The 27,833-nt window shown below is 32.4% G+C and overlaps 1 protein-coding gene across 1 annotated transcript in view; it reads left to right on the forward strand.

Annotated features, from left to right (window-relative positions):
* CSMD1 (CUB and Sushi multiple domains 1) overlaps positions 1-27,833 on the forward strand; it is a 1,076,561-nt gene that overhangs the window by 803,873 nt on the left and 244,855 nt on the right. Inside the window, exons 12-15 of the mRNA XM_083857383.1 lie at positions 994-1,106; positions 20,104-20,286; positions 22,247-22,573; positions 24,333-24,527. Coding sequence (XP_083713509.1) covers positions 994-1,106; positions 20,104-20,286; positions 22,247-22,573; positions 24,333-24,527 — 818 coding nt within the window. The remainder of the gene's footprint in view (positions 1-993; positions 1,107-20,103; positions 20,287-22,246; positions 22,574-24,332; positions 24,528-27,833) is intronic.

Here is a 27,833-nt window from a genome sequence, read left to right on the forward strand (position 1 = left end):
AAGGTGTAACAGTATTAACATCTGGTTTACTATATTTAAAAAAAATATGTTTTGGAATAATCCACACACTGTTTTCCTGAGAAATTCTGATTCTGGAACATCTTATCTTGGTTTGACACATTATTAGTTTTACTTAATTAATGCCTCTTTTGTCCAATAATCACGACTGAGGGTTGGAAGAAAGACAGAGGATTTTCTGGTTTGTATCTGACAAAGGTTTATTTAATGAGGTTCTACAGCCATTTTTTATGTGTGACTTTTCCCACAACTTTTTGTAAAACTTATCACCATGATCTAAATGGTTTTCAGGACTAGAACCCGAGTATGTACTAGTTTTTCACTATTAAGAAGCAATTTTTTCTTAATTATTCTTTTTGACACACAACTTTTTGATACCAGAATTGTAGATGTATAGGTGACACTACGGGCAAGTGCTAAAGTTTGATGGTGGGATTCACCAGTTTGCCTTATATGTGTTGTATACTGCACTGTACTTATCTATACACAGCTGTCACACATTACTGTGTGAGAAATAGCAGTTTCTCTGAAATCTGAGAGATCATTGTGAGTTATTTCAACGGAGCAGATGTGATTGTAGTCAGTTCTGGACACACAGGCTCTAAGGCATGTAAAGCAATTTTCTTCACTTTTAGAAAGCATGGCAGAAAAGAAATACTCATCCAAACAGGTGAAAACTAATTCATACAGTCAGTTTCATCTCTTACAACTTAATTATTTAATGGAAACTTTAGGTAGGAACAGCTTTATTAGAAATGATTAATCATTGTTGAATGCAGTTATTCAAAGAAATTTTTTTCTATTACTTCTTATTGTTCTATTTCTTATAGAATAGTTAATTTTATCAAAAGAACAATTGATTAGAACAGGATGTGAATATTTTTAAAGGCTGTATTTTGTGGTAGTAGTGGTGATAGTAGTGGTAGTAGTAATTTGTGCATCGACAAATGACTTTGCCATTTATCCTACATACAGACTAACTGGATCTAGTGTTCCTGATCTTATTGTGAGCATGAGCAACCAGATGTGGCTTCATTTACAATCTGATGACAGCATTGGCTCACCAGGATTCAAAGCTGTTTATCAAGGTATGAGCTAAATTAGCTATTTCTACTTACATTGTAACTTACCTCATTATACCCCAAAAATTAATTTCAACTAGGCATTTCGTCCTTTCACAAACTTAGAATTTTGAGACTGTCTCTATTTTCAGTTAATGGTTAATGAAGTAATGTAAAAATTAAAGTTATTGTTCTTATAGTTTTTGCTGGGAGGTCAATAGAAGCTACAAATTTCTAATATATTTGAAATGTCTTGTATTTTACATTCTGCTAACCTGTATCATATTGGACATTATTTGAAAAATATTGCTAATATTCTAAGATTTTATTGAGGTACTTATAAATCTTTTTTTCATGCCTCACTGAGAATCTTCACAGACCTAAGTCAAAATTAGTATGCAATGAAAACAACAGAATAGATATACTGTATGTTATTGTGGAAATTAAGAAGATGTATAGAATTATGGAAATTTAACTAAAAAAAAATTATCTAAGTTAACCTGCCTCATTTGTGTTGCTTCTGTCTTAAAGAAATGAGAACCTTTGCAGTATAAACATATTTTTTTTTATTTTTGACTGTGTGAAATTCACACCTTCTGAAGTTGGTTAATTGTATTTAAAAATACCTGATATCTCTTAGTATGCATGCATGTATTGATTTTTTCCATTTCAATAGGTCGTATAGACCTGCAGCTAGAAAGAGCTCTTTCTTATTAACATCTGGTATAATTTTCTGTTAATTTCCATGTTAATTAGTTCACCTTAAGGATAAAGGAAGACATTTGATATTATTTTCAATAGTACCTTATGGGCACATATGATGAAAATGATTTGATAATAATCTTGTCAAAACTAGTTTTGTACAAAAGATGCTGCAAAATATTGAGAGATAGTTCAGTAACTGAAAGTAACTGAATTAGAAGAGTGGGAGTGCTCCTTAAGCATTGTCCATAAACTGAAGTACCCTGTCTAAGTGTTTCACTTCATTTCTAGTTACCTTATTGTTTCAATACCAAAACAGGCAAAATAAAGAGTGAAAAGTGGAGATGTTAACCTCAAGTTTAGAAAGCTATGTATTTATTACACTAAGGACATTAAGGCTTGCATGAGCAGGTTTTTAGAAGTAGGGTCTGTGGCTGTGGCATGTTGTGAATGTTGAAAGGAACAAGAAGGGGAAATATTCCCCAGTGATCAGCCAGGAAACACAGTGTTACTTCTCCACACCATTTTTTTTCTTCTAATGGTCTCTCCTTTGAGGCAGGTGGTGAGGATAGCAATAATTAGCGTTATACTGCCACCTTTATTTTTCCCTAACACAATATTTCTTTGGGACTCACTTGAGCTCACTAATCAGATCAACTGAAATGCATTTATAATTTAAATTTCTGTGTGCACATATTGCTGGATAATATTTGAGTGTTTTAATCATTCTCTGCTTCTTTTATGCACCTTGTTTCGATTTACTTTAATGTGATCTGAAATCAACAAACTAAGGAAAAAAGAGGAGAAAGAAGGGATGATTCTCATGAGGGTGGCAATCACTTCCCATGAGAATTCTCCATAGCAACACTACTGAGATTTGCAGGTCCATAGCCATGAGAATAACCATATGAGAACAAGGAAAATGACAGAGGCTCTTGGAACACTGTCCCAGTTGCTTAAGTGGGATGTACAAGAGCTGTGAATGAAAAAGCAGATGTTGGGCTGTATCCTTTTTATGGCTGACACATTAAGGAATCTTAAGACATTGTGCCATGCATTAAGTCTGTATAGTTACATGGCTCAAGTATGTTTTATTGCATGGGTATAATGTACTCTCTATATTAATTAATCTTACCCCTTCTTGTCCCTTCTTTCATGGTTTTATCTTTTGTACTTGTGTCATTTCTAGGGTCTGTGTTTACATAGAAAATATATTGTCTTTTAAAAATCCATTTGTGAAATACATTCAGTGGAAATAGTGATTGTATAGTGGAGGGAGAATGTTGGCACAAGTTATGTATCTGACACTTTACATTGTTTCCTCAAACCAAAATGATAAACTTCACTGTCTTGTAACCTTATGAAAAAGTTCAAAAATTTAAATTATATATACCAGATGATTTATTTTTCTGCTTTAATTTCTTTACAGTATTTCTAATGTAAATTCATCTGTTGTCATTTCTGTATTGGTCTAATGATGTTATTTTATTTATGGAGTTCAATCTCTTGCTCCTGCAGACTTTCCGCAAACCTGAAGTATACCTGAAGTATACAATGTACATTTTTCAGTAGCAGTGTCATCTCTTTCATGAAGTATATTGTTATTATTTAACAGTTGGAATTTGGCTTTTTTGGCTTTCAGTCATGTTTTCCAACCCATTGTGGGTTATTCTGTGTGGGTTTTTTTTTTTTTTTTAAGTTTTTTTTAAAGTGTTTTTTTTTTTTTTTTTTTTTTTTTAGTTTTGCAAGCCAATTTCAAAATTCTAAAGCATGAAATATTTACAAGTTCAAAAGTATAGCAAACATTTTAAGATAAGGGTGAATTACAGCTTTTTTTCTGCTCTTTCATTTGAATGTTCTCATTAGTTTTATTAGAATTTTATCATCTTTTATTGTTGATGAAACTTTTAACCATCTGCACTTGCAATACATTTTGTGCTTTAGGCTAAGTGTAAAGTTCTAACTTCTATCCTGTCACAAGGTGCCTGAATAAATCTTCTTCCCCTTGTTTAGCAGTCAAAGAACCTGTCTAAAAATAGAATCTAATTTTAATTTTGAGAAAGTTAATAGATTGTGACATGTAACCTCAAGGACACTGTCTTAGTGATTACAGTTAACCAAAAAGAAGGCAAACTGCAGACTTTGATGCCTTTTACATGTTCTGTAGAGACAAAGTAAATTACATACTTACTTGAATCTTTTTTTCCCAATAAGTTGTGAGTTTTGCTCAGGATTGGAACATGATTTCTCACCCTCTTGGGCAATATTTTACAGCTCACCAACCAAATCTTGACTTTGTATCTATTAATTTTCCTTTTTTATTACTATTTAAATAGTGTCATGGTCTATAGAAAATTGTTACTTTAACTGAATTTCGTCTCACTTTAATTATTAAGAAAGAATATCAATGATGCAGTTCACCTATCTTACATTATTAGCATGTCCACCTAAAAATGGCATGAAATGATGGCTGTAAATGAACTGATATGCATAACAGATTTTATGTATGAATAGTAAATTTAATCCTATTTACAATTTGCCTAAGGGACTAAAAGAGAGGCATGTCTTCCAAGTTCTTTTGCCTCTTCTTTGGCTCACCTTCAGAAACATGATAACATTAGAGAGATGTAGGGCTCTCTATACTCTCACTATTCCAGTTTTTGTATTCTGCCCTATTGATCATGTTTCTTGGACTGTAGAATGTAGTTCTCCAACAGTTAGAGCCACAAGAAAGATTTCAGATTTAGGTCCTGTAGAGATAATTTCTGGAAAGAGTTTTGAATACAGAGTAATAACATTGTACCAGTGTTGCTGTGTGCACTGGAAGGTGACCTGTGGAAACCCAGATGGTAAAACAAGTGGTGTTTATTTTTGAACTCCAGGAAACTAGAAAACAGCTACCGTGTTAGCGAATATAAGAGGTGTCTTGATATTTTGCTGTTAGTCATACTCAGTGTCATGCATTATAAAGATAAAAATAATTTAAATATTATCTCTATGCAATAAATAAAATGCAAGACACTACAGGAGACACTTAACTTTGATGATAAACTTTCTAAACCATGTTAAAACCACATTATTATTGCTAAAATAGAAGGCTGTTAATCCATAGTAAAAAAAAAAGTTAAAAAGTTGAAGAGTTATTTGAACCTACCATTCATTTTTTCAAAAAACCTATTTTATAGACTGTATTTGAAAGTCCTTCGTTCTCTGTTATAGATCCCAGATATCTTAACAGACTGGTCTAAGACTTTTCAAAAAGAATCCTCTGAAAGCATATTTTCTATGAAAAGGCCAGAAATTTAAATTATTTTGTCCTTGAAGAATGAGATACATTGTAATACCACACCTAAGTGTTTCAGACGATCTAAACTGAAATGGTCTCCAGTTATTATCTATGCCAGTTTTCTCTACTGAATCTGAGATGACCAGATGTCACTCGACAAGTCTTCATAAATTAAACAAAATTACATTATATTTTTCACAGTTGATACTTTACAAAAAAATCCACTAACATTTCTTAATGTGTGTATAGAACTATAAAGTGCTGCTTTAAAATGAAAATTTAAAAAATAAAAAAAAAAAATAAAAGAAAAGGAAATATTTACAGAAAAAAAATACTGAATGTTAATCTTGATGAAGATTGTTGCTGATCTCCCTTGTTGAAGTGGCTTCAGTCTGAATAAATTTTAAATATGCATTAGAACAAGGCCGAGCATCTTCTGACCACTCTGGTTAAATAGGTTCAGGTTCACCAAAAGTACTTATTTTGAATTAATAAACTAATTACTGAATTTTTTAAAACTCTAGCCTTATTTTCAGGCCTGCCATGTTATGACTCTCAACTCTTTTTTAAAATTTTTTTTTGATAGTACTGCATACGTAAAGAACATGACTTACACACAAGTAAATATATAAATAAATATATATAAATATTTTATTTTGTATAAATAAATAAAACATGCACGAAGTGATGAAGACTGTATCACAACACCACCCTGAGGTCACAGGATGGTCTGGTAACACCAACAAAGTATGCTGATATGCTAAGACTATACTTTTGCAATTATGCTTTTTTTCAGTTTGTTGCTGGTCATGGGCTAAAGCAAGGACTTTTTTACATAGAATAGGTAAAGCATTTGTAATTTAAGTAATTTTTTATTCATACACTTTTTTTTTTAAAGTTAGTTTTCTTCTTGAGCTGTATTTCTTGGTTTTTTTTACCTCAAGTGAAGACCATTCATACTCAAATTTGTCCAGCACCTGTGATTTAATGTAGTATTTAGGCAGCTTTCAATCAACATGAAGATTTAATTTGTGCCATCAATCACTTAATATTTATTCAAGCATGCATTTACCTGTTAAGTGGATAAGTTAGGCACAGCAATTGCCATGCATATCCAGGTCAGGATAATGCAGCAAGTTACTGGGACAGTAAGCCTTGTAGCAGTATCAAGCAGTGATGTTAGGTTGCAGCTGCAGCCAGATAAAGGACTGATAAGGTGAATATCTGCCTGAATTTGACTTACTCCACTCATTTTAAAGGTGTTCCACATCTGAAAATAGGTGTTTTATGGCTCTCAGGATCCAAGGTGGATCATGCAGCCAGATGATCATTAGGCTGCTTCCATGCTTATGCCTGTTCTAGGCTTATCTGAATAATATACCCTAAAAAGGTCAGTCAAAAATATAGGAAAGCTTCTTAAAAAGGATTGATAATACACTGTGGCATAAATTAAGTGACTGACATTTGCCTATCCAAAAAACTAACCTCCCCTGTGTAGCACTACAAACAGACTCATTCATGATCTTTTGGAGACTTTTTTGTTTGTGTATTTTTTTACTTTTGACAGGTAAAAAGTCAAGACAGTAAGTCTTTCTTTGTACTTTTTTGCTGTCTACTGAAAACAAAGAAATGGAACTGAACAGTTTAATCTAAGTGTTTGGAACATAAGTCCTAGTCTTTGCTTCTTAGCAGATACATGTCAGTTTGAAAGTTTGATCAACAATTTAATAATTTTAGATAAAAAGAAATAGGTGTTTTACCAGTTAAAAATTTATCTATTTTTTTAATAGAAAACACCACAGTGTATGCACCATGAACTTTGCTGTCCACTGATGTTGCTTAAGAAGATATAGTCCTTTCACTGTTTAGGCCAAAATAATTCTTTTTTAGCAATTTTCCTTATTTAATTCAGAAAGTGTTGACATACTCAGAATTTCCTTTTAATATCTACAACTGAGATTGTTTGGAATTCTTAAGTATCTTCCATTAATTTAGAAAGTACCTCCAAATGATGGTCAGACAGAAAGATGTATCATAGCTAGACAGCAACAGATAGATGTTATGATTTTTTTCTTATGAGTAAGAATACTTCTTATAGAGCATTTTATTTTCCTGGCAGTTTTTTGTATTTTATTGCTATAAGATTCAAACCATGAGAACTGTATTGCCCCTTAATTTTGAAGCCTTTGGATGCATGACACTCAGTCTGTGGTTTCAAAAATCAAACATTAGATTTTAGATGAGTAATAAAGCAACTCTTCATGTTGTCTCTCCAGTGGTGACACTTAGTTTAAGCTCTATTTTCATGTCTATGTTACTTTAAGTAACCAAACTTTTTCAAACAGTAATGGAAGAATTGATTAAATTATATGGCTGACACACATTGGACTGTATCGAAAGAGTCAAAGAAACATTTAAGTTGAAAAGGACCCTTAAGATCATTTTGTTCAATTTTTAACCTAACATTGCCAAGTCCAAAAATTCTAGTATGGATGATTTTTTAAGTATATCAAAGAAAAGTCTGAATGAGCTGTGAGAAGTGGTGTTATGCCTGAAGTCAATAAGCTTTAAAGAAAACATTGTTTGAATAATCTTGGTAAATGTTTAATTTGCTCTTCTAAAGCAAAATGCAATATTATTGCAATTTATCTTAAATATTTATCTGGAACCTAAAAAATAAATAATTTTTTTTGAGTCAGACTTTTACTCTGACGGGGTATTCTGAGCATGTATGTGAATGATGTCACCATACTAATAATTCTTTCTGTTGTACAACACAGGGTAACTTGATTAAAAAAATACTAAATGCATATTCTGATTACAAGCTGAAAACAAAGATAAAATTACCCTTACATTGTACGCAAAATCCTGCTTCCAGTTAAGAGTTTATAGTAGCCATTTTAAAAATACATATATATGCATTTATAGATATATGAAGTGTATTTCACATATTAGAATAATTTCAAAGAATCTGAATTCTCTCCCCCTCAAACTTACACAAAATTTTTCACATTTTGATTTTCTTGAATATGTATTAGAATACATCATATACCACAAATTAATTCAGTAAGTTTTGCATAAACTTTTAAAATAATACAGCTAATCTTATATTTACTGTTATTATATATAAAAACCATGTTCTGGTTTTTAAGATATACCAAGCTATAAAAGCCAATGTTCTTTTGATGAAAAACAGTGATAAAACCCTGGAAATAGGAGCTACCTTTATTTTTTGAAAAATGCCTGCTACATCTGCAAGGAAATCTTCAAAATGTTAAATGTTTTCTGTAAAAAATAAGATAATTTATAAAAAGTTAAAATTAACGATGTACAATAAATTTTAAGTATAGATCTAGCTGAGTAATCTACCTTAAAAGCCTATGTAAGTGCTCTCCTTCAGTGGCATTTTGACCCTTCATAACTGCAGCTTAATCTTCTTTGAAAGAAGAATACAAATTCTCTGAAGAGGATTAAATCACAGTGATCTGAGGACAATGGCACACCCCAGGGAGTGGTTTTTCATGTCCTTTCATGAGGCTTCAATAGCCTTAGTTGTGTTCTTTTCCTAGTTAGGGAGAAGTGTGTGTGAACATGTTGTTGTGGTTAAACCCAGCAGGAGCAAGGAAGGAGAGATTTTCCACATTTCCTTTGAGTGACCAGACCTTGTGGGACAGACTCCATGGCGAGATGCCAGGCCCTAGGGTTTAGGGATCAGAAATGCTCTTCATAGGCAGACCAGGATGTACCAAGGTCCTTGCCGAGTGCTTTATCATCAGTGTGCTGGTGTATGACATCAGTGTTCTCAACACAAATCTTCACCTGCACTAAATTTCATCCAAGTCCTTTGAGTCCTAATTATTGTCCACTGTAGACCACCTCCATAACTGATAGTTTCTAGTATAGTGTGTAAATTTATTTAGTAAAACTTGTGTCTTAGAAATGCTGCACTGGAATTCTGCACAACTCACATAAATGACATTTTTATATAGTAGGTTCATTTTAGCTGCTATTGAGATTTTAAAAAGATCTGGAATTTCTTGTTCATATGCATTTTTCCTATCTTTTTAGGCTAGGCTAAATTCCTATTATCACCTAATTAATGTAAATTGCAGTTTTGAGGGTTTTGGTGCTCATTGGTATGCTTTCCTTTTTAGTAACTTGCACCATGACAAGACAAAAGTTGATCAGGTTTGGGTCATTAAATAGTTTCTGCATAATTTGTGCCTTCCTTTTAGTATTTATTGAATTTCTCAAATGTCACCGTTGATTACTAAGTCATATGATTTTAAATGGAAAGTTATATTTGAGTTTCAAATATTACTGAAAACACCATTGGTAATTGGTATAAAAGAAAGATCTGTCAGAAATATTAAGCAACAGTTGAAGATTTTAATTCTAACACACAGTTGCCTATTAGTAAGATCTTCTATAAAGAAAATTTATTTCACAAAAGAGTTCTTCTAAGTTCTTCAGGACTTTATATCTTTCCCAGGTCCTTTCAACCACTGCATGATTTATCTATTCAGCTCATAAACAGACATAAATTTTACACTTTGACTGAAATAGATGTAACATACTCACACCTCCACTTGTTGCTAAGTCAGCAAATCCTCCAGAGCAGCCTTTTTTATATTGCTGTCTCATTTTGTCAGCAATTTAGATTAAAGGGGATTGTTATTCAGATGAAATATTGTCTTATTTTAATGTTGTTGTGAAATTTCAGCAAAACAATGCTTCCTAATCTAAAACATTATCAAGAACAAATTTCAGACTTTGTGCATTTGATTTCTTTGTTGTATATATGTCAGCATATTAAAAAAATGCGTTCAGACTCTTTATTATACATGGGAATTGCTAAATTAAGTTAACAAAAAGCTACCTACTTAGCATTGTGTGTGTTTGCATGCTCTGTTTGCATAGGAACATGTCTGAAAACTCAATTTTATTCTAATCGTGAAGAACTAACAACATTTACTAGAAAATGGATCATATGAAATATGAAGACTTGGTGTTCTCAAAACATCACTTATATAAGATTGTAGAGTGAAGGTCTTTAGTGCAAAGAGTAAAGAACTACATTCAATGGGATATATGTGCAGATGAAGCTGAATACAATGTGCTGACCGTCAGTGAAAAACAGTTTGCTACTGCCTTGTACCTTCACCTCTTCTCTGACCTTTCCAGGCCAGAGCCTTTCTTCAGTAGGACATTCTTCTGTAGGACATTATACACCTTTCATGGAAAGATTTTTAAAAGAGCATTTCCTTTACAATTCACTTGTAGGCTTGGCATCAGTAGTGTTTTCAAAGGGTCTTTCTTTTTCCTTTCAATGTCTAAAGAATAGCATGATGCTGAAGGAAATTTTAGAAAGCAGAATACTATTTACTTTCAAACAAAATCATCACAAGTTAAGTACAAAAGAAAACAGTGAATGTTTTGCAGATATTCTAACAATATCAGATGCAATATAAAAAATAACTGAAGCATGAGTCCTTGAAAATGCATATGTAAACTATTTCTAGTCTATATCTCCAGGTATGCCTTTTAATGGGCTTTTCCAATTGTTTGAAAGAAAAAAAAAAATAGGAGTATTTCTATACTTGGTTCTGTTTCGATGCTAGAGAGTGATATTAGCCTGTGTGCACTTGCATAGCCTTCCTTGCAGAACTAAGACTTTAAATGCTAATATATATATATATATATATATATATATATATATATATAAAGCCAGAAGGTATAAACCTTTTGGATATTTCTTATGATCTGCAGTACTCACCACATTGAAATCTATCTGTCTTTAATAATTCCAGGGTCTTAATATTTGTTGCTACTTTCAGTTTTCTAATGTCTATATGACCTCTGAAACAGTGAAATGTTTCATACAGTCACCTTTTCAAAGAAGACATTAAAAAAGCTTGTGTCTGTTAATTTTTCTATTGTGTTTTATTAGTATGCTGTAGAAAAGATTACTGAATTGTGGTGAGTATCATTTCTCAAGCTTATTCAGCTTTCAACTGAACCTTGCTGGACTGTGTTTCCAAATATTATCATACTGAGTTTGGTTGAAAATCTAATCAGCTGCTTAGAAATGTGGCCAGAGATTCCCCCTGTGCTATTTTGGTAAAATTAATATGAAGAGAATAGGTAAGGAATTTTAAGAGATTTTAGCAAGAATTGGATGCCAAAAAAAAATTCCTAATTTTCTTTCATTCAATTAATTCAATTTATTTTTATTTCCACTCACAATATGCTCAAGAAAAGTGGGTGCAACCTATTTATTGCAATTGTTTTTTGTTCTGCCAAGATTGAAAGTATATTAAAAAATCTGACTATGCCTGATCTGTGTGCTTCTCTACAGTATAGACACTTGGATGTGTTTTCACCAGAAAATGTACCTGAGAGAAACAACATAAATACATTTACATTTCCCCCCGCTTTTCCCCCCACCTTGTGCTATTTGGGCTATTTCAGGGAAAAAAACAAAACAAAACAAAACAAAACAAAACAAAAAAAAAACAAAAAAAAAAACCAAAACAAAACAAAAAAAAAACAAAAACAAAAACAAAAACAAAAAAAAAAAAAAAAAAAAAAAACAAAAACAAAAAAAAAAAAAAAAAACCCAAACCAAACCAAAACAAAACAAAAAAACAAAAAACACCCAAACAGCAAGCCAAAACAACACTGTACTTGTCAAACACTTTAAAACTTTTTTTTTTTTTTTTTTTTTTTTTATGAATGGATTTTAATTGTATGCTGGTTACCCAACGAAGGCCATAGTTATGCTTTGTTGTATAGTAACAGACACAGGATTTCCATGTAGAAGCTTGCTCATTTTAAGATGAAGTCTAGTCTAGCTAAGCAAAGTCAAATAGGTAGTTAAGGCTCATGAAGACTCCCCTATGTGCCTCTGTGAAATTTCAGTTTTTAATGGCTCTCACTGGAAAAACCACATTCATTTTAGTTGTTTGGATTTTTTAAAATGTTTACTATGCCTACAAAATATTTACATGTACCTATGGGTATATACTATATATATAATGTTACTATATATGTAATTATATACTATATAATAATGTTTCAATATGTTTATATGGAATAGCTTCAAGATCAAATTCTAAGTTATGAGATTTCCTTTACTTATCTGCAGAGTAGTTTTGTGTTAAGTTATGTTCCTCAGAAAGTGTGTTTTATTTGGGAAGAAAAAACTCCTGCTGTTAAGCCTTGGCCATGTCGGCATCTTTGGAAAGAGAAGGAAAGTTTGTCTGCCTTAATCCCACCCCAGAACCCTTGGGTGACCAACGGGACAGGAGCCAACAGGGATGGAGGCACAGCAAAAAAAAAAAAAAATTGAAACATACAAGATATAGATAAGAACAAAAACAATGTTTATGCCCATGCAATAAAGTCTCAAAATTAATCAAAGTGAGAAACTTTGAGATCTTGAGAAGGAGAACTTCTGCAGAAAAGGTTGAAAGATGCTGGACTAGTCCAACCCCAGAGGGCAGGATTTGTCTGCAAGGGCAGAATATAGGAGCGTAACGACTAAAGATATTTTTTCTTCTTCTTTATTTTTTTTTTTTTTTTCTTCTTCAGAATATTTTTGGAGCAATACTTCATCTGTCTTTCTTCTTTACTGAAATAAAATAACGGAAAGTTATTTGGATGTCCACACTGTCCACACTAATATTGGTACATTCAATTGCTTCCGAAGCTGACATTTTTCATTTGAGCACTTACTGCTTCTACAACCTGCATTAGAAAATACTGAGTTGAAGTCCAGCAAATTCACACATAATTTTAATCTTTCGTTTTGTTTTATGAAACTGTACTTATCACTCCTGTCTTTAAAGTGGAGGCACACCCACTGTAAGGTACAGAAGTAAATACTCAGAGAAAATAAGGTCCTACCATCTGATATTAATTTTATTTTACAAAATTCTCAGCTGACATAGGCTTAAGATTTTGGTGAGCGTTTATTTCAAGAGTATGAGGAAAAGCAGTGCTTATGTGGGTACATATGTTCAAGAAGATGTGTAAACCTATAATACATATCAGGTTAAAGCATTTGAAAATAGCATGGCAGTGTTGTTTACCTATTTTTCTGTAATATTTCTGTAACACACTGTTAGGATTGGGTGAAAAAAGTATAAGATTAAGCTAATTGAAGAAGTTCTATTGTCTAATAATATAAATTATTTATTAATATTTTTCTTCAAAATATTATAATTGTCTAATTGCAATCCATTTAATGTGTGCTGAATTAATTTTCTATGATGCCAAATCGTAATTAGAATGCCATGTGTCACTAATTTAGGTAGTTGAAAGAAGTCCAAATATATTGTGTCATCTGAGTTTATAATCTGAAAAACATATTGTTTATGTGACATGGCCAATTTTCCATAAAACCATGTTAACTACTCAGAATTTATATTTTTGTCTTTTAACCCTTTAAAAATAGTCTTTTATGTTGGTGGTTTCATTACTTTGCTTAGGAGCAGCGTTGGCTTTACAATCTTGTTACAAATGATTTGCTAGTAATAGCTCATTGATTTTCTTTCTAGACCGCTACCATGTCTTTCTTGTCAGGACTTAAGATAATTTAGGATATTTAAGGATATTCCATTGTAAAGGAAGATAAAACATATAATTTTCCCAGTGTAAGGGGGCAAATTAGATACACAGGTATTTGTTTAATTCCCTGGTTCCTCTCCTCCAGTTTTTGAGAGTTAACACATGTGACCTTGCTCAGTCATGTGGGATCTCCCTTGTTCTCCATAAGTTCTTGAAGATAATTGCTAATAGTTCATTGACTGCTTCTGTTTAAGTACTGAATTTAATTAGGCCCTGTTCCCTTGAATGTGTCTGCATTTTCTGTATGGTCCTTAAGCTGTTCTCTTCTTATCCTGCACTTCTCTTAATTTTATTTAAACGTTTTTTGTCTAGATAAGAGAAAATGTTCTTCATTCTCCTTTCCTGCTAGTTTTTTTCTTTCTCTTCATTTTAATGACAATTGAATTCTTCAAGCTTTGTTACCATCTTCTGCCTCATTCCATGGTTTGCCTTTTCACAATATTCACCCTTATGTTATTCTGATAACTTCTGAGGCATCTGTACTTCCTTTTTTCTGTATTTCCTATTTTCCATAACATTCTTAGTTTCTTTCCACAGGATAACTTTGTGCTAACTTTTGTTCAAACCACTGCTCTGTACTTTGTGCTCTGCTCTTTCTAGTAATAAAGCAAGGTGAACACTGTAATTGGAACGATCAGGTTCCTTATCACAAAACATTAGAATAAAAATCTACAGTGAGAATAAAAGCATAATGGTACTTGTCAATAATAGGTGATTAGGGAAGAAACGCTGAATTATACAGTGATAAATCAAGAAACAAAGTATTTTCTCATTTTTTAGTGATAGATGCCACAAATAATTTCTCTCTCAATAGGATTTTCTTCCATGTATTGGTTCAATAACTTTTTGAACACTTGTATTTCAGCCCCCAGAATAAGAGGTTTGCAGTCTATTTAATTGGTCCTCATTTCCTCAGTAACTTTGATCTTTTGTTTTCCTCCCCTAGTTCTAATGTTGTGTATTTTAAATGGAAGAGCAGTACTACTTGTAAAATTCAACATGGAAATGAAATTTTTGAAGGTTTTTGTGTGAGGACAGAATGGTATCTCCTGTTTTATACACTGTTCCTTTCCCATATAATTTTCTTTCCTTTCATATAATTTTGTAGTATGCCAGAGCTTCTGCTACTGGAGCCCTAGCTGCCAAATCAGAACTTATCATTGTGCCTGAAAACTTATAATAATTTTTTTCCCTCAGATTAATTTTTCTACAAATTTTGGTAATGAATTTAAAATGCTTAGTTAGTAGGTATCATATTTTTTTTTGCAACCAGTAACAAAAGGCTTCTTCCTCATTGCTGTTCAGATTTGATCTGTATTTACCCTGGACATGTAAAATTGATTGCAAACAAATCAAAATTTTATTTTTGTGCATTCTGTAATAGCTTATTTAAGTATACAGTAAATATTAGCCTTAAAAAACATATTGTAAAGTTTGTTTTCTGCTTTATTGTTTTATTGCTTTCAAGGATTTTTATAAGATATGATGCAATAGGATGTTATTATTACCAGCAAGCAAGAATATGCTATGATAGTGAACTGTTAGCTTAAATTGACTTCCTAGGAAAGTTGTTATTTTTTCATTGATCTGATTCTAAAGTCATGTTTGGTTTTTTTTTTTTTAATATTGATACAGGATGCAATAAGGTGGAAGCAGCAAAAATTAATCTACTGGATATGATCTGTGTTCTTTTTGATAACAGCAAGGACAAAACATTTCAGAGAAAATGTGAGATTCTCTTAAAATGCTGCTGAGAACTATATGATCTGTGAAGGAGGCCTTCTCTTTTTATATTTGGACACTGATAATAAATTGCACTGTTAAATTTCTTTGAAGAAATTTACTATAATAGTGATAAAATTGTCATCATTTATAAAATTATCATATAAGGCCATCCTACTAGCAGTAGGCCAACCTCCTTTTAGCTTTAATAGCCACTTTTACAGTCCAGTTATGTGCTATTTTTTCTTTCTGTATTGGTTTTGATTTACCATTTTCTTTTTCAGTAGTAGTTCCTATGCAGCATATCAGGAATCATGTATATAATATCATTCCTTTACTTATGTCCTCTTCTGCAATCCTGAGCATCTTTCTATCCCTTCTCTTTCTATAAGTTTTTTTTTGTACAAGAATTTCTTCTTTGTGTTTTTAAACTAGATTAAGTATTATGACTGTTAACACAGGGAGGTATGAGGAATAAGAGGAAATAAAATAAATCATCACTTTTCTCATATATGGAACATGAATTTTTGTGACCTCTCAGAGTTTAAATGTTAAACTCTCTATTTTTTTGTTTGAGTAAATGTATACCTGTATCAGTTGACAGCTTTGCTTAATCTATCTTGACTATAACTAAGATGAAAATTATGAAATATTGTCAAGTAGTTTAGGATTTAGAGCTATTGACTTCAACTTTCTGATAAAAACCTGAAGTTTATTTCGTATCTCAAAATTTGATTTTTGCTCAACTCACCTGTCTTAAAAACATGTATTTAGTTTATATTGTATTTGTAAATCTGAATTATTAATATGTGAGATTATTATTGATACTCTTTGAGTTGTACCCAGATTCTAATTTAATTATTAGATGATTCACTCATCATGTAAGCTAGAATATTGAATAGTGTGAATGAAAACACAGCAATACTAAAAATTTAATTTAAACTGTGTATTTTTAATCTAGTAACATGGGGAAAAAAGCAAATTACTCCTACGATGAATAACAGGTTTAATAGTGCAAAATGTTCTCAAATAGATTATTCTATTATACATTTCAGATAACAGAGATACATTTATTATATATTTTAGATACTGTAATCAAAGTATTTACATCTAAAAAGACTTGAATTGCAATGTGACACCTTTCAAATATTAGTCATGTTACATATTTAAAAGATAATATCACTTTTGAATTGCCATATTTCTTAATTTGAAAGGAAACAGAGCAAGAGAAATGTCTTTCAACTAAGTTCAAGGAGATATGATCTTACAGTCAGAAATCTAATCTTGTCATTCTTCTAACATTAAAGAAAAAATATTCCCTGAAACTGAGTAAATATTTCTAGTTTACGAACAAGATGAAAAGTCTCTTCCCCCAAGGCTATTGAAAGATGGTACATGAAAGTCAAGAACAATTGCATAAAATCAATATTAATATTTTGGTAACCAGAGGAAGCTGATGTTTAAATTTAGTCTTGAGAGTTTGTGTGCAAACATCGTGAAGTTCATACAGCTCTAAGAACTCAGATCAAAAGAAGTCCAACATTGAATGAGAATAATCCTAAAAGAGCAGGGCTTTAATTGCCATGCAAAATAGGTTAGCAAAGATTTTATTTTCATGTTTGTTATTTAAAGAACATTTTCTGTCCCATAGGATTTTTCTAAGAGCTCAACATAACTTCAACAGAATTGGTCTGAAATGTAATCTTCTTTAGCAAACTGATACAGACAATCTTTTCAACTTATGAAACAGAATAATCAGTGCATGTGTTGGATCAATACACACAATTCATCCCAGCTGTATATAGACATTTTAAAAAAATGTTCACTGACTAAATCAGTACAAGTCAAACAAGTATCAGAAAGGACAATGAAGAAAAAATCTCTGCAAAATCACAGAGAAAAATGTTGAAAATCATTGCATGCCTACTGCTCTAGATGAAGTTATAAAGAAAGAGTATTCTTTGTGTGTAAATACAAAACTATTAGTCTGGCCTTTTGCATCTTCCATTAGTTTTAGGTTGTTTATGTAATGGAAATGAAACTTTTGACTAAAGAGAGTCAGAGAATCATTTAAGATCATCAGTCCAACCATTAATCCAGCATTGGCAATTCCACCACTGATCTCCCTCAGTACCATATCATTTAAATACTGCTGGGGTGGTGACTCAGCCGCTTCCCTGAGCAGCCTGGTTTGATGCTTGAGAGCCCTTTCTGTGAACACCTCAGAGCATCTTCCAATACCTAAAGAGAGCCTTCAAGAGAGCTGCAGAGGGACTTTTCATGAGAACACCTAGTGATAGGACAAGGGGGAATGGCTTTAAACTGAAGGAGGGTAGCTTTAGATTAGAGTTTAGGAAGAAAAACTCTTTACTCTGAGGATGCTGAGACACAGAAACAGGTTGCTCAGAGGAGTTGTGGATATCTCATCCCTGGGAGTATTCAAGGCCAGCCCAGATCTGAGGAACCTGGGCCTAGTGAAAGGTATTTCCTGTTCATGACAAAGGGGTTAGAACTAGGACATCTTTAAGGCCCCCAAATTCTGTGATCCTTTGATGATTCTATGAATGAGTTTTTTTCGTCAGTCTGAATAACTTTTGACTAGAGTAGTTTTCCTGTTAGGGATGTATGTAGTCTTCAATTTTAGTTTGTGAAGATATAGATTCCTAGACCTGGATTGAATTTTTCAAGCTATTTATTGTCAAAATGCAAATAAGACACCCTGAGAAGTGTTTTATAAATCTGTCGTGGTTTCTGAATTATTTTTATGTTGAACAAACAAGCACAGACTCTGAATGTTTAAACAGAAATAAGGTTAATGTACTTAATTTTGACATTTTTAATGAATTATTTGGCTTTTCAGTATAGAATAATTTGATGCAAAAATCTGTTCTTTAGAGACTGAAATTTATCATTCAGTTGTTTTTTATGAGACATATTTTATTAAAACTTTATTTTTTCAAAGGATGAAACATTTTTAAAAAATGTTTATGATCATTCTCACATGCTGGATTAGATACAGCTCTGCTGTCAGTGCAGGAGATGAATTTCTAAAGTGTGATTAAAATGTATATTCTGATTTTCTGTGGCTTCCCCATGTGCATAGCTGAACACACAGGTTTTCTGTTCTATTTTGTCGAAGTAAAAATCAATATCTCAATAGGAACAGACAAGTAAAACTACATGAAAGCATTTGTACATATAATTTTGTATACTTATTTATAAATGTTCTTTAAAAACTGGTCTCCCAAAATTTTATTGTATTTGTGTACTGAGAATTTTGGAATTTTTTTTTATTAATTTATACATTCTAATTTTCTGTTAAGACAAATTATTTAAATAAAATAATAATGGGTGCATCAAGCACAGCATCAAAAGCAGGTCGACAAAACTATTACACTGTGAAATATGTGCCATACCTTTCTGAACATGTCTGTCAAAAATCTGTTAATGACTGCCTTAAGGGTGTAAACATTGTGGATTGACTTCACATATCATAATTTTGTATCCTGTATCTTTAAATTTCTGTTACTGTATCAAGGTATACACTTCTACCAGGATTTAACGTTATTAGATTTAACAATATTTGACCAGAAATATTTTAAATGGTGTTAAATTATATAAATATTTCATGCTATTCAATGAGTTGAATCTTCTTGTTATCTTGAATGTTTCTGATTTCATACCTTGGACTGAACTGTGAAATATTTAAATACCAAGAACTTTAGCTCTACTTAAATTTGAATCAGATTTACATATTTTCATTACATGTGCAACAACACAGTTTATCGACTCAGAAGAGTTGTTGTTGTTTTTTTTTTTTCTGATCAAATTAATTTAAAAAATTGCTTTCAATTTAATGTCAAAGAAATGGAACCTTCATTTTCTGATGGGCAGACACATATATAGTATTTTGTAAGATGATTCTATCACAGGCAATAATAATTACATTTTATTTTCTAATACTTTTGGTATGCATAAATTTCTTAAGACTTGAATTTTTTATAGCTGTATCTGGTTTATATAGATTTGAGATATACAACTTAAATAATTTAAGAAACAGAGCTCCTTAACAATATCTTGAAGTATTATCCAAAATGTTAATTTATTTTCAGCATAGCTGAATGCAGCTGGGAAAAATGTGGCTCTAATTTGAAGTATGAGATTAAGAAATAATTCCTCAGTTTTATTTTTATTATACTTAAGCTTTTTTAAACTGAAATATATTGACTCTATTAGGAAATTATATGCCTTTAATCATATTGTTAATAAACTTATAAGTGGCATTGCAGATGTGAGAGGTAAGAGATTCTTTAGTACGAGTACTTCTTTGCCAGAAAAACCATCTACATGTAGTATATATTCATGGGTAGGATGGAGATTGTGGCTTTTAATTTTACCTTCAAATATAATGTAATTTATTGCAGTTATGCAGTTAAATAGAGGTATTTTGTTGTTTTTGGCAATGCAGCAATGCAGGTATGGAAGCTATCAGCTTGTGAAAAGACCTTAGATCCTGAGTCATCTTTGAGGCAGTTTTACAGCATTTACCTCTAGTTTATTTTCAGCTGCAATTATTAGTTTAATGTGTAATGCCACAATTTTGAAAGTAATTCTGATACTGACTTACAAACTGATATCAAATATATATTCCTTATTGTTGTATTTGAATTTTTCGATATTCAGAAATAGAGAAAGGAGGTTGTGGGGATCCTGGAATTCCATCATATGGGAAAAGGACTGGAAGCAGTTTTCTGCATGGAGACACTCTTACCTTTGAATGTCAAGCAGCTTTTGAGCTGGTGGGAGAGAGAACGATCACATGTCAACAAAATAACCAGTGGTCTGGCAACAAACCCAGCTGTGTTTGTAAGAATTATTTATTTTTTCTGTATTATTTTTCTCACCTTAACCTCTTGCATTTCTTAACATTTGTGACTACTTAACAGGAAAATACTTCAAAGTACCTTGAAGACTTTTTCCATCATGGTTTGAGTTTTTTTTAATTGACTGAGTAGCTCAATTATGGGGAACGTCACAACAGACTTTTTTTAGAATGTTCTTTACACTCATTTTATATGTAATTGAACCGCTTAACACTCTTAATGTAAACATGTATTGAATTAGATTCTAAATGAGCAATTCCTTATAGCAGATTAGTGTTCAAAAGGACTCTGTGGCACATACACTTTTCATTCTGGCAGTGCAAAACAGCCTGCAGATCCACATATGAAAAGATTGGGAATTTTTTGGTTTGTTTGTTTGGGGGTTTTTTGGGGTTTTTTTTGGGGTTTTTTTGTGATATACCACAAAGGTGTGAATATGAATATAAAGAAGCTAAGAATATCGAACACAGGAAAAGTTTATGAAAGGTCATTAGTTGTGATTTTTTGTTTTAAAAGATAACATATATTTGTTAAGAGAGGGTTGTTGGTTGTTTTCTGGATCTTTTTGGGGGGGTTGTTTGATATCGATCTTTTTTGTGTTTTGTTTGTTTGGTTTTGTTTGTGTGTTTTTTTTTTTTTTGTTTTGTTTTGTTTTGTTTTGTTTTTGTTTTTGTTTTTGTTTTTTGTTTTTTGGCGGGAAGGTTTATTTGGGTTGGGTTGTGGTTTTTTTTTTTCCTTTTCTTTTTTTTTCCTTTCTTGTAAAATAGAGCAAGTCTTTCAAGTACACAGGTATATTAGGCACTTCAGCTCTGCAGATTGTGCTAAATTTTCCTATAAAGAGTCACAAATTAGTACAGAATTTGACAACAATAACAACTTTTGTGAGGTGTCCTACTCTATTTGGACATGTATAGACTTTGTGTTGATACAGGACTTAACAAACTAAGCAAGATTGCTCTGGACCAGAATAATTCTCGATATGCCTTGCAATGCTGAAATGTGTCTAAGCATGTAAAGCCCAGGCACAGAGACAGTGCGGCTGCGGTTCCCTTTGGAGACACAGGTTGTGTTTTTTCATGGTGCATTATTGCATTGGATTGCTGCATCAGTTTTTGTTGACAATGTAGAATATTTTACTGTGCTTCCAGTGTTGCATATGCACATGCCCTATGAAAGAGCATGGAATCTATAACATCTATTTACATGCACTGAGTTCAGTTTGACACATTTGAAGAGCTGAGGTTGTCCTTTGTGCTAACGAATGTTCAGTGGGTCTTTCTCTTTCTGAATGTACTGTGCTTCTGCCTGCAGTACCAGTCAAAAGGGCAGGATTTTGAAATGAATTAGGCAATGTCTTGATGAAAACTGGCTCAAAAGAGTAAAAAAAGGAGGATAGCTATAAATAATTTTTGGTTTTGTTCTATGCCATCAGAGGGAAACTAGGGTAAAATAAGTTCAGATCATATACTCTTAAGATTTCTTGTTTCATTCACATCTAAATTTCCACTGTTATTTACATTGGTATGAACTTTGTATACTACAGGCAAAACTGGCCCTTGTGCTTGATTGGCTTTTGTTTTTTGATTGTTAAATGCAGTTCAATGCGTATTTGGAAACACATAATTCAGATTTGGAGATTGCATTTTCATGTTAGTACAAGCCTGCCAATTTTTTTGCAAATTCTGATGGTGCTTTATTTGGTTTTTGCTACATGCTAATCTCTTGCAGGCCCTGTTTCACTTGGATTCACTTGGAAAAAAAATTACAACATTGTAGAACTGTTCTGAAAGTGTAAAACAGTTTCTGCTTGGATGTGTAGTAGTTTTGACATCCAGGCTTCAAAATCATCCTTTTCTACATGAATAAAATAAATAAAATAGGAAGACAGGAATATATAAAGTTTGTGGATAATATTTTGAGAATCTTATTGTTCTTTCCTTTAGTTTCATGTTTCTTCAACTTCACCACACCATCTGGAATTATTCTTTCTCCAAATTATCCTGAGGAATATGGGAACAATATGAACTGTGTTTGGTTAATTATCTCAGAGCCAGGAAGCAGAATCCATCTGATTTTCAACGACTTTGATGTAGAACCTCAATTTGACTACCTTACAATCAAAGATGATGGGATTTCAGATTTACCACCTCTTGGCACATTTTCTGGAAATGAGGTCCCTTCTCAATTGGCTAGTAGTGGGCACATAGTAAGACTTGAATTTCAGTCAGATCACTCTACCACTGGAAGAGGATTTAATATCACTTATACAAGTAAGAACTTCTGCTTTTTATTTTATGCCTAGTTTTATGCTTTCTTCATCATAGTTAAAACAGATAATATATTTATATTTATATATAGTTATAATTATATTAATACAGAAGTAAATTTTCATGATTGTATAATTGCACTATTTTCAGATGCCTTCCTTCTATTCATTGGTTCAATCCTTACAAGTTATTTTTTTAATTTGTGATAGTGCTGAGGAATTTTCTTCATTATTTTTGGGTTTTTTGTTCATACTGCATAAACGCAAAGCCCATAACTAAAGTCCAGATCATTCATATCAAAGTATCCAGTGCATGTAATTCAATATATTTCTCAATGGAGCCATCAGGAATAAGTCCATAAAGGTATTAATCTTAGATCTCAAATATTGAGGTATTAATCAGAAAAACATAAAGGTAATCATCAATGCAAATAAATAGTTCTGGGAACTGCTTTGCTTTTGTATGTTTTTTTTTCTAGTTGAATAGGGCGGAATCTAAAAATATAACCCCCTAAGAATAGAGATCTCTTGTCTGCATTACACTTAACAGTTGCACTCTGTGATTTTTCTAGTGTCTAGAACAAAGGTGAACTGATGCAGAAGTATTTCCTATAACAGTACACTAATTTAGAATAATTCTTCTATCTGGCTACTGTCCCTTTAAGAATTTTAAGAATGTGCTACCTTTGAGAAGGCAATTCTCAAATGTATCAAGTTTAATTGTAGCTGGACTTTAAGTTGTTAAATGTGGATCTACCGGTCATGTACATATGGAGAGCTACTGAGAAAATAAGTTTCTTCTGTTAGTGCAACCAGGCTAAGAAATTTCTGGCTACAGATGGCCCTCTGTTTTGTTTATATAAAAATATATTACTAAACAGTACTCTCAGTAGAAAACTAGTGACAACATTGTCATGTAGAAAACATTTTTACACTTGCCATAGATTGCTAACTCTCCTAAAAGTTTTATGAGTCGTTCAAACATGCTACTTATACAGAGGTTATCATTTTAGCTGAAGAAATTATCTACTAAGGTTATAGAAGGTAATTGACCATAAAGTTGTCTTTGAGACCTTTTGCGCTGTTTCTGAGTTGTTTCAATTAAAGTAATAGTGTTTGTGGCCAAGGTGTTTTCTTTTTGTTGTTTAGAAAGATTCCCCACAGAAAGCTGAGATTCGTTGATTTCAATCTTTTTAAAGTCTTAGATCCCTAGATTGGTCTTTTGCTTTTATAGGAAGGGATAATTTTTGTCCTTTGAAAAATGGCAGGAAAGAAAAAGGGGAAGCCATTTCCTCTTATTTTATCAATTGGTACCTGTGAGAAGAGAGCAATACTCACTTTGTTACAACTTCCTTTCAGGTAGTGGTAGGGAGCAATAGGGGCTCCCCTCAGCCTCCCTTTTTTCAGTTTAAACAACCCCAATTGCCTTATGCTAGAGGAAAAACAGCTGGATTTTGTCAAGAGGTAAAATTAGGGAAATTGTTTTTGTGTATCTAAGCCACATATATCTAAAAACCTCTGAATTCCAACTACTGTGTGTGTGTGAATGTCATTGGATTTGAAGCTGACTTTTTATTGAGAAATTTTCTATACTTTCAATTATATATTACTGTATTATATGTGTTACATATTACTGTATTACAACTGAATTATTATTCTCCTCCTCCTCCAAAAAACAAGACACAAAGTTTAAAGGGATTTTTTTTTTATTATTGCTATTATTGTGGAATTTATTATGAGTCTTATTGCTATATTTTTATCAGCCTTTGGTCAGAATGAGTGTCATGATCCAGGCATTCCTATAAATGGGAGGCGTTTTGGAGACAGATTCCTTCTGGGAAGTTCTGTTTCCTTTCACTGTGATGATGGCTTTGTGAAGACTCAAGGCTCTGAATCCATAACCTGTATTATGCAAGATGGAAATGTAGTATGGAGCTCCACTGTCCCACGTTGTGAAGGTAAGGGCACAATCTTTACTTTGCTCCTACAGTTTGAATAATGACACTATTTAAATTTAGCTTACTTTTTACATTTTACACATAAATATAACTGCTTTACCTGAAGTTATTCATTCATCTTAACACTCTTCCAGTCAATTGAGAGCAGAGTAATAGAAACAAGATTGCTTGCTTTTATATTCTTGGAATAAATTAGCATTCTAAAAATCTGGTTGCTATTGTTTCCAAGTTGTGATTGTCACCATCATTACTCAGTTGTGAATTATAACTGCTATAACAGTTTTGGCTGTAGCACACTGAAGAACATAATTATCTACAACATAGGAAGTAAATAAAACTTCTATATTAAAGCCCTTTTTGAAAATTTATCCCTTTAACTTTCTTAAAATGAAAGTAAACGTGAATTTCCATGTGTAATATTATAATCTGCAGTACACTTATTCCTGGGAAATATAGCAAAAAACAGAGCTATGTTTGATATCCATGATATTCCCAAAAATTTCCAAATTTATTTGCTTGTCTTTTCCTAGGCAAATAAACAGACTAAGATGATCTCTACTTAGGTTTAAAATGCTCTTTAGAATGCAATACAGTAAGAAGAATTGCTTGATGCTTAACTGATAGGTCCTGAAGTCAAGGCAGATGAGTACATTTAATAAATGACTGAAGTATGTTTTTCAAAAGTCATGTCCAAAATGTATACCTTTTATTAAACAATAGATACATAAACAGACTCCATATTAAAAGATTTTTTTTTGGGAGAAACTAATCCAAACCTTCTGAATCTCACATTTCCATTAATTTTACTGAGATCACAATTACTTAAGGATCTGGATCATATCACTTTCTTGGGAAATTATGATTTGGGCAATTTGAGAACTCAGTTCTCATAAGACTCTGCATTTCAAAGAAAATTTAGAAATACTGAAGAACCCTCCCCGTGTTTGTAGTCTGTTAGAAGAAGAGTATGTGAACCTGGACATTTTACTAGCAAAATTTCTTACCCTGATTAAAGCATGTTACATAGTGGAGCAGGGTTTTTCTTTTATTCTTAGAGCAAACCCAACCCACTCCAAGGCAAGGAGTAGGGTGTTGTTTTTCATCAAAAGAATCATTAAAGTATTCAGTCTAATCTCACTGTAATTTTATTTTTGAAAATGCATAGATAAAGGACTGATGATGAGTACTTTGAAGGGTTAAAAAAAAGGAAAAAACATACAGAAATCACTTTTTCAGAAAATATATAGGTACCCCCCAGTTATCCTTTCTTTGAACCTTCTGGAATGTTTACTAATTTTTTAACGAGGAAAGGATTAAACTAATAGACTGGTTTGGGGCTTTTTTTTTTTTTTTTTTTTTTTTTTTTTTTTTATTTTTTTTATTTTTTTTTTTTTTTTTTTTTTCTAAATATATTTTGATCTTTGTTTCTTTTATAGAAGGAAGTACTTACGTTCAGGAAATATTCCTTTCTGAGTCCCTTGATAATTGAAGGAGTTTCTGGGCTTGGATTAAAGCATGGACTAAGAATCCTGAGCATGATTTAATTTGTTTCTAGTTGTCTGAGATTTCTGAACAACTCTTGTTTTTTTGTTGTTGCTCTGATCTGTGGTTTTTTTTTTTTATACATAACTGTCTCTGTAAGCAACACTTGAAATACATGAAGTAAATGGATGTACATAAAGTGTAATAATCAGTTGAGGATCAACAGTCTGTTCTTGTTCACATTATGATGAAATTTAATTTTAAAAGATATGTATTAAATTGATTTCCTCATTAACTATACACATGGTAAGGTAAATGCCATTTTACTGGCTTTTCATTTTGCTGCAAAAAAATTTCCTGTGTTTCAGGATTTGTAGGTTGCTATTTTTTCCCACTCAAAGCTGGAAAAAATCCCTAGACACAAGTGCACGTCATAAGGGAAATCAAAAAACCTCTTACTATTTTTTTTATGTTGCTAGAAACACTGAAATAAAACTAGGCATATTAATTTACAACTCACAAATTCATGTTATCATCCACTTCTATATGACATAATAGGTTGGTTTGTCACTACTTAGAGAAACAGAAAAAATCTAGCAAGATTTCCTGCACTGAAATGTGGAATTTTCAGATGATACCATTGACTTCTTCTATGAGGACAACATGAATGATACTAAAATAAATTTACCTGACCTTGAAAGTGTTCCTGTGTTACACTGTACCATAGCCTTTAGTAAAGCATAACATCCCAAGGCTCTGTGTCATCACAGCTTAAATTTTTAAGGGACTCATGTTTTCCTAAATTTGTTCTGTCATTTCTGCTGTTGTTTAATCCTGCTCCAAAGTCCTTTAATTTTGCTCTGAAAAATGCTCCCTGTCTAGCCCTGTCATTTTCATAACCCTCTTGCAATACATTTTTCTTTTGAAACTTTTTATGGGGGAGGATCAGGTTAGAGGATATTTAAACAAATTTGACATACAGGAATAGTCTGATGGGATGCAGCCAAGAATTCTGAAGAAGCCATCCAATGACATCGCAAGGTCACTCAATATCTTGGGAACCTGATTTAAACCAGGAAGATCCCTGAGTACTGGAAGAAAGCAAATTCTAGTCTTGGAGAAAGGAAAGGGAGAAGATTAGACGACCTACAAGTCTCAACTCTATCAGTGGGAAAGGTGATACAACAATATTCCTTGAAGCCATTTCCAAACCATGTGCTGTAATTTTAAACCAAGATGGAAATTAAGCCTCATGCAGCTGCTCCTTTCTCTTTCACCCCCTCCTGTGAGAGAGAGACAAAAGGCAGATATTCTGAGTTGAGATAGGAAAACAGCAATGAGATAAGATAGTAGGAACAACAACATTAATAACAAAAGTATACAAGAGAGGGTGATTTACATACAAAAAAGTGCTCACCCCACTGCCTGACTGACCAGCCAACCCCACCAGGCTCTACGTATGGGTGACCACCAAGAAAAAGACAAAATGCCCCCACCTAGATCCTCCTGCTCATGTTTTTCCTCCACCCCATGTCACATTCTCTTCTTCTTGGTAGTGATGTCCCTTCTGATCCCCAGAGAAGACGTGAGTGGTATAGAATAACCACCCAAGTGTGCCCACACAGCTCTAAACTCTGCCCCCTCAAGGCTACTGCAAGAAAATTAACTGTCCAAGCCAAAACTAGGACAAAATGAAAAAAAACCTATGGTGACTGGGAGTAATCAACATGGATTTATGAAGTGGAAATCATGCCTGACCAACCTAATAGCCTTCTGCATTAAGATGAACTGTCTGATGGATGAGGAGAGAGTAATGGATATTCA

The sequence above is a fragment of the Zosterops lateralis genome (assembly GCF_965231275.1).
Source record: "Zosterops lateralis genome assembly, chromosome: 3".
Lineage (NCBI taxonomy): Eukaryota > Metazoa > Chordata > Aves > Passeriformes > Zosteropidae > Zosterops > Zosterops lateralis.